Source organism: Gymnoscopelus braueri (genome assembly GCF_963280865.1).
Source record: "Gymnoscopelus braueri genome assembly, chromosome: 15".
Taxonomy (NCBI): domain Eukaryota; kingdom Metazoa; phylum Chordata; class Actinopteri; order Myctophiformes; family Myctophidae; genus Gymnoscopelus; species Gymnoscopelus braueri.
In genome coordinates, this window is record NC_137620.1 from 26,713,868 (window position 1) to 26,725,551 (window position 11,684).

At 42.5% G+C, this 11,684-nt stretch overlaps 2 protein-coding genes across 2 annotated transcripts; both read left to right on the top strand.

Moving 5' to 3' along the window:
* Positions 1 to 670: 670 nt before the first annotated feature.
* LOC308101460 (cell division cycle-associated 7-like protein) lies at positions 671 to 1,432 on the top strand (the record flags this gene model as incomplete). Its single annotated transcript, XM_080450879.1, has 1 exon — positions 671 to 1,432. One exon carries the CDS (start codon positions 671 to 673, stop codon positions 1,430 to 1,432), a length of 762 nt encoding a protein of 253 aa, XP_080307005.1.
* Positions 1,433 to 5,991: 4,559 nt separating this feature from the next.
* Positions 5,992 to 7,344, top strand: LOC308101461 (COP9 signalosome complex subunit 2-like; the record flags this gene model as incomplete). Its single annotated transcript, XM_080450880.1, has 1 exon — positions 5,992 to 7,344. The coding sequence occupies one exon, from the start codon at positions 5,992 to 5,994 to the stop codon at positions 7,342 to 7,344; it is 1,353 nt and encodes a 450-aa protein (XP_080307006.1).
* Between the last annotated feature and the right edge of the window lie 4,340 nt (positions 7,345 to 11,684).

An 11,684-nucleotide genomic window follows, 5' to 3' on the forward strand; every position in this document is an offset into this window, starting at 1 on the left:
TCTCTGTATCTGTCAGTCCTTGTCCCTTTTATGCCCATATATGGAGATCCCTGATGTCATCAGTATATTCCTATATATGGGCATGCCCCCTTTTGTGCCCATATATGGAGCTGACTGATTTGTTTACACCTGATGCCATGACGACACATTGAAGTTTGACAACACACTCCATATTTGAGCATTCATGATGCTGCACTGATACTCCAATGATGTCACTTGAGCATCACTGGGTCATATGTCATGGTGTAGCCTGATATATTGCGTCGGGTCGCTCAGTTGGTTCAGTTTGTGTAAGCGATAGACCATAGTGGAGGTGCAGAGGAGAGAGTAGCGGAACAGTAAGATAATTACTTAGGCGGCGGTGTGGACCATAGCATAGCAGCAGGTGTGTGAGCTTGTGAAAGAGGTACGTTAATTGAAGGACAACTAACAAAGCACAATAACAATGATTGTAACCTGGAAGAATGAGTACTGTGACATGGACCTAGGCTCTGATGGAGAGAATACCTCCCCACCCAAGAGGAGTCTGGATGTGGACTTGATGTTCCCCACCAAAATGACGTCCACCCGGACACAGGAGGTCCCCCAGACACTGGTCAAACAGGAGGAGGAGACAGGGGAGGACCTTGAGGAGGAGGAGGAGGAGGAGGAGGAGGAGGAGGAGGAGGAGATGCAGCAACAGGAGGTTCTGTCACAGAGCCTGTGGCAGAGAGAAAAGAACATCCAGGAGAACAAAGCCATGCTGGCCAAGCTGCTCTCTGAGCTGACTCCCTTTAATACACCCCTAAAGAAGCAAACAAGGAAGAATAATGTGACGCCCCGGAAGCCGAGGTTTAAGCCGGAGATAGTGATTAGGAGGAACCCGCCCCGTACGCGCCGTTCGGCGGTGAACTTTAGCGTGGAAGAAAAGAGTGTCTCTCCAGGCTGGGGGGAGCGAGGGGCCTGGATGACAGACATCAAGAGACTGGTGGAGGTGGACGAGGAGTATGTTGAAAAAAGTAAAAAGAGCTACGTTGTGAAGCAGTCCCCGAGTGTGGTCAGGTCAGTGGAGGAGATCACCAAAGAGGACCTGGACAACATTGCCTACTGCAGACAAGACAAGATCTGGGACAACAAGAATGGCACCTATTGTCACCAGTGCAGACAGAAGACACTGGACACCAAGACGTCGTGCCGCAGTGGTGTCTGCGAGGGGGTCAAAGGACAGGTCTGTGGGCCATGCCTGAAGAGTCGCTATGGCGAGGACGTCCAGACCGTGCTGCTCGACCCAACATGGTCGTGTCCCAAATGCCGGGGAATGTGTAACTGCAGCCTGTGTCGGAGGAAGGAGGGTCGCCGCCCCACAGGTGTCCTGGCGGACCTGGCAGGACACGACAACGCCCATGAGTATCTGCAGTGGATTCAGAAGGAGCAGACGGGATGGGCTCAATGATACCCATTGTCAGCCTTCTGATTTTCCCTGTGTCTCTCTGACCGACCAACCAACTAGCAAGCTCCTTCCGCATAGCGGTGGTTGTTAATGCTACGTTTGCTAAATATGAGAATAATATCCAGTTTTTGGACCAAGACCAAGATAAATGTAAAATAAGAATGTAATAGTTTTTTCAATAGTAGTGGATGGAGAGAGGATTTCTGTCCAACCAAGCAACAGCAACCAGTGGGTGCAGAACGGGGTAGGATCAGGGCAGAGACTTGACAAAGGGTCAATTTGACCCAGCAGAGACTTTCTACACCGTGGCTCCTAGGGGCTGAGCCCTCTAAAAGAGAGTCAGTCTTGTGTGTGTGCGTGTGTGCATGTCTGTGTCTCTGTCTATGTCTGTCTGCGACTAATCTCACTGACCATGGCCCAATCAGCACCAAATTTCTTGTGTACGCTTTCAGTGTAGGCTAAGGAAGTAAAAACCCTGAATATTTTTCAAATTTTTGTAAACAAAATTAAAATAAAATTGTGTTAATATCTTTAACATTTTGTGAATTCATTCTGATATGCACCATCCCCCCATCCCCGATCCCCCCATATTGGGCAAGGGATCCATAGGGAAGGCACGTCTTTATTAGACCCTAGCTAAACTAATACTTCCAGTATTAGGAAAACGCTCTGTGCGTAACTCCAAGTCATCAATATGACATCAGTCATACACCAGAAATAAAACTTCAAAGCTGAGTGCATGAGTGCATGCACCTTTATTGCCATTGACTCGTGGCTCTGTGAGAGCTAGTTTTGCATACAACACTATGACTCCCATTTAGGGCAAGACCGACATCATCATCAATATCATGCTAGAGATCCAATTGGGCCCTATCTCGTTTTTTTTTGTTTTTAATGTGTTATTGTTTCTTATGTATGCTAATGGTTAAGGTGATGTATTTAAATAAATCTAAGGCTTCATGCAACGTTGCGCCCATTTGCAACATTTAATAGCGCAGTTGCAGTGTTTTGAAAGAATTTCATTGTTGTCTCCTGAAAATGAGTCATATTCCAGTTTGAGATCATTATTATCCAGCCACCCTAATAGAAGAAGGCGTATGTCATTTATCCGTGTGCCCTCTTACAGCACACCATAGTGCAATTGCCTTCACACACTATAGATAGATGCTTTATTGTCCTTGCGGAATTTCATTTTGTACCAAGCAACCATCAGGATACAAAAAAATCTCTACACATAAATACACAAATCATAGACAGATCACACAATACATTGCCAATAACACTGTACACAGCTCCTCTTTTACAGAGAGGAAAATAGAAAAGGCTACCAGTCATAGTTCAAGAGGCATCACATTACATTTTATGTACAGAACTGAGATGGGGTCTGTTTGTTCTGAGGTCCTATACTTGTGGAGACAAATGATCTTGAAGCCCTAGCCTGCAACATTGTACTATGTACCGTCGTCCTGATTGTAAAAGAATGTATTCACTGTATACCGGGTGTGTTCTATCCCTAACAATAGCTTTCCCCTTCCTAAGTTCCCAGGTCTCATACATTGCTGCTCTCAAGTCGTACCCCAGCTATTTTGCTTCATACATTGATGATTTTATGGAGTTTGTTCTTATTAACCAATGATAATGAGCCATACCAGGAAACAAAACAAAAAGTTAATGCACTCTCCACGAAGGATCGATGGAAGAGTACCATTAAACCGGTTTCCACGTTATACAGTACAGTTCCTCCACAGTCATTACCTCATCCCCATCAATGACTATGCCGTGTACATCATGAGCACTAGTCCTAAAATCAAACAACTTTCATATTTTCCCTACACTTTGTATTTATGAAACATCATTGCGCAATAGTTCTGCAATTAGTGTTCCGAAATCTGTCAATCCTTTCCCTTTTATGCCCATATCGCTGATGTCATCAGTATATGATATGGGCATGCCCCCTTTTGTTCCCATATATGGAGCTGACTGATTTGTAACATTAGACAAGACAACACACTCCATATTAGGGCGTAGCTGCATTGAGAACTCCTTATATGGTTATGGCTGAGTCATAGTGATATGAGCGTGACAACATTCCATTTTTTCTGTAATTCTTTGGGACTTTCTAACCTGACCTGCAGATATTTATATGGCAGGACATAAATACCTACTGAGCCATATAACTATGGTTTTACTTTTGTATTTGGTGAACTTCCCCTTTAGTACTATAAACACAAATGATGCGTAGCCTGTGAGCTAGTTCAGGCAGTGTACACTCGAGAGGTCACATACAGTACACATGTACTGTATGTATGTGACGTGTCAAGCAGCTGATCAATTGCCGGTTTACTTAAGCTCACCTGATTCATTGCACCTCCTGTTGTATTGTCAGTGTTGCCACTGATGTTGTATTTGTTTTGTTTGCTCCCACCACCACCCCAGCACCACCAGTACGCTTTCCCTAAGGGTTCTGTTTCCCCTGGGGGGTTTGTTATGCAAGGGATAATTGACGGCCAGCCGGTCATTGTTGAGAAATAAAACCCGACAGGGTGATTAGGCACCGACGCGTAGCGGTGGTGCCATAATCACTCTGCTTATTACACGGCTACTTAATAAATAAATTAATTAATTGATCCAAAAGTAACAACAAAACAAAGTATTTCCTTGCTTACGGTAATGAAAGTGTTACTGAATTGTCTATTTCTGGCTTCAAATGTTTTCAAAAACATTCTTGAGAGCCATGTTTAGCTGTGAATGACATTGCATGTTTGTTTACATGGCTGTCATGTTGGATACAGCACAAAATCAAGCAGCGCAGCAGCTCATCTGTCATTATTAAAGCAATAAACCAAAAGAGGCGGCAGTTTACCTTGTATTTAATAATGGCTGAGAGGCATAGTGAGGCACGACGCGTCAGCAGAGTGCCTCCAACCCTCTCAGCCATTATAAAATAGAAGTAAACTGAGACCTCGCATGGCTAATTGCTTTTCTAAAACAGTTATAAATATGGCAACATGAAAATCATACACGTGACACGTCCCAATTAAAACAGTTCTTAATGATTCACTACAAGAACAACTTCTACAAGACACTTCCCGGCCACCAGGAAGAGCTAGCCTGGTAAACCCTCCCTCCGGAAATCTCATTTGTAATTGCAAATGAGATTTCCGGAGGGAGGGGGGTTTACCAGGCTAAGGAAGAGCCACTTCCTTGTTTACTCAGGCAGTCCAGCCAGGCTGTGTGTTATACATCAACTTTTCCCAAACAAACACATACTGTAGAGAAACAAAACTTAAATGTTAGGTAAATCTCATGGTAACTAAGATATTCAATAGAAATTCATAATTGTTTAAGTCAGATTTAGCTACTGTGAACTTCACGTGAAATTCACATTGCAAAAATTGCAAAACAATATCTGGCTATATATGAATCTGAACTCATTCTACCTAGACCGCAATATAACTAATAGGTGACACATAATAGACATTAAATTATATTATGAAAATAACTGCAGATTCAGAAACTGGTCCCTGACATTGACACGTTGGTTAAAGCAAATAGATGTCAGGTGTCTAGAAGCAGAAAGTGATTTAGATGAAATGTCATGTAAATTTGACATTTTGGATATTTTTGAAAAGAATAATAATTAAAAATGTAGTTGGTAGTTTTAAAGTGTTTTTTTTTTAAAGCATTAATCATATTATTGCGATTCATTGATATTTTTGGAATATTCCATTATTGTTCATCACGTCAATAAAAAAGACTGAGTTTGATTTTTGGAAGCACTCAAGCCTACATAAAAAAGGTTGTGGACCCATTTACACATTTGTAGTTATAGCAGAGACAGTATTTGAAATGTTTTATCTGGTTTTTTTTTTCACCTCTCATACCAAATTTCTTGTAGCCTATACTGTCTGTAATACAAATAATTAAAGTCAATCATTTAAGTAGCTATTCTTAATCATGAACAAAATGTGTAAAGTGATATAGGCTACTTCAACAACTGAGACAACAGGCTGAAAAACAAAGCCAAGTGACAACTGTGTAAGTGAACGCACGTGAGCTGCAACTGGTCGCGGCCCTCATCAAGTCACCTTTCGCCCAATGCAACCCTTGTCCCAAAATGAGTTCGACACCCTGCCTTATATGGTTATGGCTGAGTCATAGCGACATGAGCGTGACGTCAGAATTGCGGTCCTCCATTAAGCCAATTTTAATATAGGAATATATAGGAAGATGACTGGTCTTCCCCCACAACGGTGCTTTATGACCTGTGACGTATGGATACGTCACAGTGTAGATATAATAGGCGCTCAGTTGGCTCAGTTCATGTAAGCGAGCAGACCAGCTTATAGTGTCATTAATAGGAGGTATCTTTGTAGATTATATAGGTTTTGTACTTCAGAGTACAGAAGAGTAAGATCATATCCTCAGAGTAAGGTGTAGTAGATAGTAGCAGGTGTGCTGTGAAGAGATAGCATAATTGAAGACACCTGTAACAACATTGTCTTGGCTTGGTGACTTTCTCTAGGCTGTAGCTTGGTTAAGAAGCAGGGAGAATCATCAAGATGTCTGACAATGAAGATGATTTCATGTGCGACGATGAAGAGGACTATGATCTGGAATACGAGGAAGACAACAGTTCTGAACCCAACGTGGACGAGGAGAACCAGTACTACAACTCCAAGGGGCTTAAAGAGGATGACCCCAAAGCAGCACTCGGCAGTTTTCAAAAGGTCTTGGAACTAGAAGGAGAGAAAGGAGACTGGGGATTCAAAGCACTCAAACAGATGATTAAAATTAACTTCAAGCTGAACAACTTTCCAGAAATGATGAACAGATACAAGCAACTGCTGACATATATAAGTGGTGCTGTCACCAGGAACTACTCTGAGAAGTCCATTAACTCCATTCTAGACTACATCTCCACCTCCAAACAGATGGACCTACTACAGGAGTTCTATGAAACTACGCTTGAGGCTCTGAAAGATGCCAACAATGACAGAGTATGGTTTAAAATTAACACAAAGCTGGGGAAACTGTACTTGGAGAGCGAGGAGTATGGAAAACTAAAGAAGGTACTCCGACAACTCCACCAGTCATGTCAGACAGACAGTGGAAAGGATGACCTAAAGAAAGGCACACAGCTCTTAGAGATATACGCTCTGGAGATCCAGATGTACACTGCACAGAAGGACAACAAGAAACTGAAGGCCCTGTACAAGCAGTCTCTTCATATCAAGTCAGCCATCCCTCACCCGCTCATCATGGGAGTCATCAGAGAATGTGGCGGGAAGATGCACCTGAGGGAGGGCGAGTTTGAGAAGGCTCATACAGACTTCTTTGAGGCCTTTAAAAACTATGACGAGTCTGGGAGCCCAAGGAGAACCACATGCCTGAAGTACCTGGTCCTTGCCAACATGCTGATGAAGTCAGGAATCAACCCCTTTGACTCTCAGGAGGCCAAACCATATAAAAATGACCCAGAGATCCTAGCAATGACAAATTTAGTGAGCGCCTACCAGAATAATGACATAGCTGAATTTGAGAAGATCTTAAGAAAGAATCACAGTAAAATAATGGATGATCCTTTCATCAGAGAGCACATAGATCAACTCCTGTGGAACATTAGAACTCAAGTACTTATCAAACTCATCAAACCCTACACAAGAATACACATCCCCTTTATCTCCAAGGAGCTGAACGTTGATGTATGTGATGTGGAGGCTTTGCTGGTGCAGTGCATACTGGACAATACAATTTCTGGCCGCATTGACCAGCTTAACCAGCGACTGGAACTGGACAATCTGAAGAGGGGAGGAGCTCGCTACACTGCTTTAGACAAATGGACAAACCAGCTGAACTCACTCAACCAAGCTATTATCAACAAACACATGGTAGACCATGGAAGCACATGGTAGATCATGGAATTGTTTAAAATGGCATGTCTGATTACATCGATATAAGTAATAAGAGAACAACACAGCACAAGGTATGAAAGTCAAAAATTGCCAACAACCCATACGAATAATCTTTTGAAAGTTTGTTGTTTTGTCTGAGGAGAAAACATTGACAGAGTTCTGTTCTGTTGTATGCAGCAGATTGGGGGGAAATATATTATATAAGGATGTTTGTAGTATTCTGGCGGAAATTACTTCTCTGCATTTGTCCCATCCTATTTGGAAGCACTGTGTAGCCCCCAGATGGCGCACAGGGATTAGGGTTCAATGTCTTTCCCAGGGACACCTTGACACAAAGTCTTGGAGGAGCAATCAAACCATGGGACTTCAATTTCCTATTCCCAGATGGTCACTACCACCTGAGCTCTGCAGTCAAATTTACACAGTGTTTGGCATGGTAGAAGATACTGTAGATGAATACAAGATAATGAAGGTTAAAGTGTGAAGTTTTTTTTAATGTTTTTTTTTTTTTTTTACTGTTCAGATGCTGTCATGCAGCCATGGTTAGACATTTTTGTTTAGCTGTATTAATTCAGTACAGTACCTGTTATCAGCCTTCTTCAAGGAGGACATGTCTATGACCCAGTCACCTATGACATCAGTGCTATGACATCTGTCAGTACCTGTTATGAGAGTACTATGACGACAATCATTTATGATGTCAGTAATATGACGTCAGTCATCTCCATATTTGGGCATATCGAGAAACAGACACAGACAATAGGAGTCCTGGAAATTATACTGAAAGGAGTGAAAGGAGAAAAACCATAGTCTCCACTACCATGTGAGCAGGGTGTGTATATAGTTTGTGTACAGGTGTTTCCAGGCCTGTTGTATGTGAGTTCCAGTACAATAGGGAATGCAAAGAGTAAAATAACTAGCCATGAAGCAAAAAGCTTAGTACATGACAGGAACAGGTTACTCCCGTTACGCGAGTACATACAAAAATCATCAATCAAATCCCTGTGGCTGGCTGCAGGCTGTTTGGTGCATCCAAGCCATCTCCCTTGCGACAACACCTTGGTGAGGTTACCCATCTCTAGGGCGGCAAGAACACTTTTATTTGTTATTATCTCACCATTTGCTGTAACCAACTCAACCTGTGCACCCCGAGGCATGCTGGGAAGAAGTCACTCCCCGTGTCCAATGCAATATGTTAAACTTGGATGGCAAAGCTGATGTTTTGTGGTGTCCTTTATTATAAAGTGTCTGGCTGGAATTCAGCTGCAGTCAGGACATAATTGTCCTACTCACTAACACACAATGCTTTTTTGCCAGACCCAAGGGGTCGGCCTACATGAGGCTTTGTCCCCTTTCGTCCATACATGGGCATAAAAGTATGTCCATCTTGTCCCTTTTTCGACCATATATGGACACACGTCGGATTTTATTCTGGGTCTGGCAGAACCAGGTCTCCTGGTCTTGTTCTGTTACTGAACACATAATGTCCTATAAAAGTCAAAGTCAGATGAGATATATTTGCTGAACTGTTTGTCATAAGTCACTGTAATTAGCCATAATTAACAATATCATACAGTAGCCTATTTGTACATCCTTCTGCTATGAGAAGTAGCCTACTGTACATTCTTCTGCCATGAAAAGAATGCTGCGTTTTTGGATAGATTTGGGATTGATTTTGTTTTAGTCATGAATGTTTTGTTTCCTCTTTCATATGACGATTAGAACAAACAAGAGGTGATGATGGTGATGATGATGATCAGGCAATCAAATATTAAATACAATTGCTTAATATTAAGTTTGATAAATTAAAGCCACATTATATTTGTCTTGATTTAATGTGTCTCAGAGCTCAGACATTCAGCCTGACAGTGTAGTAAAGGCCCTGGCTGTAGCCTGGTAATGAACCAATTGATCGCCTTGTCAACACCAGCCTGTATTGGAGAATTCCCCACACCTGCCACTGATAGACAGTCAGTTAGTCTCCACTATCCACTGTCACTCAGTCTATCATTCTCCACTGAACACCTCTCTTCTGCATCTCTACCCATCTTCCCCAATTCCCACAGTCCTTCCCCTTGATGTGTGTTGATGCTAATTGTGTAAGTTTCTTTGTTATTTAACTGTTTAATTGCCAGGTGAATTGATATTTTTTTGTACTGAAGGGAAATACTTACTGTATGAGTAATGCTAAGTGTTAGCCTTTATCTTGTCATTTGCCACTGCTGTATGCCTTTGAGGTCAATGTGTTACAGTTATTTCATCCAAACCTATTAGTTATTTATGTTCATGATGATTATTATATGGTAATTAATAGAGTGGTTATTATTGTCTTTTATTTGTACTTTAGTTCTGTCATTGATGATGATTACTTTCTGTTCACCACACCCAAGTATTAATTTTGTGCCCATGTACCAGTACCTGTACTCCTGTTGGAATCTTCAGTAAAGTTGATGCACTTACCGTCAAAAGTTCTGTGTCCTGACAGACACCCCATCCTGGTGAAACCAGTTCAGTACAGACAGAGAGGTACTTGTCATTGCTGATGCTGTATTGATATTTACATGTTTTATTGGTGTATGTGTTGTTGTTGTTGTTGTTGTTTTTTGGCAGCAGTGTTGAAGCTGTTGAAGTGAGTTAATAGTATATGCCATTTTCAATATTCAAAGCATAATACGCACATCGACAATGGGTGCTAGGCCAAAAAAAAGAAAATTTTGAGAGGTAAAGTGGATCTTCTTCTTCGCAAGATCGATTGCGGATCGAAATGTTTTCAAGTTGCTTTTTACCATAGAGTTGGAGTGCAGGCTTTACCTCTCAAAATTTTTGATAACCATAACGGCACAAATAATTGACATGAAAATCTCTAAATATGCAATATTTACTCCAATATATAGTGGGTGATTATGAATGATTTTATAAAGTTTTAATCCCCTCAAACTCTCAGAAAATTGCATAATTTCTTTTTTTCTTTCTGAGAAAAGAATAAGAACCACATGCTCCTGCTCTAAATGTGTTTAACACACCCCAAGTATACAGCCCCCCCGGGGACTATCCAGAAAGATTCGTATAGGGACATGCAGCAACGCCATTTGATAGTAAGTCACTGCTGACTTGGTCCAGGACGGACTGTGTGAAAGCTCTGAAACCTGTTTGACACTGCAAGCAATGAACAAGTTCTGGAGCACATGGATGCAATTAAGTCCTTTTTACTAGTAAAAAAAAAAATTTTTAAGACATTGCATTAGAAGAGATGGGAAATTTGACACGTAGCTGTGTGTGTCCTGTTGAGATATTGGTTTTGTTGGCCATTCTACACAAAATAATAGGAATTTGTCATCATAACCCTCTTACGGTTCACTCATTGATGCAAAATAGGGGAGAAACGTTTGGAACATTTAGAAAGGAGCCCAGGTACAGTACCAAAAAGTTGCCAGTTTTGGATGTGATTGTTTACTAAGCACGGTCAAATATCCATTGTGAAGCTATGGGCCCAGAATACCAAACAGATCCCCTGGACACAAACATACAAAGTACACTTAAGCTGGCTCCAGACCAATCTTAATCGGCCCGATTTTGGGCCGAATTGGCTTCGGAAAGCGTCGGCCAGTCGGTTAGGGGTCCGTCGGGGGGTCCGTCGGGACCTTTTCGGCCGACCCAGAGCCGACCGAACATGTTCAGCTTTTTAGCCGACTGGTAGCGCAGTGGCAGTGACAACAGAGGGCTGTCGGTGTTGCCAGATTATGTGAGAGAAACAAGCGACCATGTCTAAGAAAACCTACATTCACTGTTTCTCGTGAGGGAGAGGGGGAGAGAAAGAGGGGGGAGAAAGAGAGAGAGAGAGGGAAAGAGAGAGAGGAAGGGAGAGAGGGGAGAAAAAGAGAGAGGGGAGGAAGACAGAGAGAAAGAGGGTGGGAGAAAGTGGGTGAGAGAGAGGGAGATACCAGGAGCGAGGGAGAGAGAGGACCGGAGAAAGCGGGAGGGAGAAAGAAAGGGAGAGAGACGGAGAGAGAAACGGAGGGAGGGAGAAAGAGGGAGGTAAAAAGCGGCAGAGAGAGAAGGAAAGAAAGAGAGAGGGAGAGACAGAGGGAGAGAAAAAAGGGAGAGTGAAAGATTGAGAGAGAAAGAGCGAGCGAGAGATTGAGGAGACGGAAAGAGGGAGAGAGAGAACGAGCAATTAAGTGAATTGCTTTCACCTGCTGCTGCTGTGCGGAGTGTGCATGCTGTGCGGAGTGTGCATGCGCTACAGGGCATATCTCCGCCAAGCCAGGGTGACCTACCCAGGCTCATGAAATTCATATTCAGGCATAGTAGCCAATTAGAATGAAATCTGCAAAAACGGA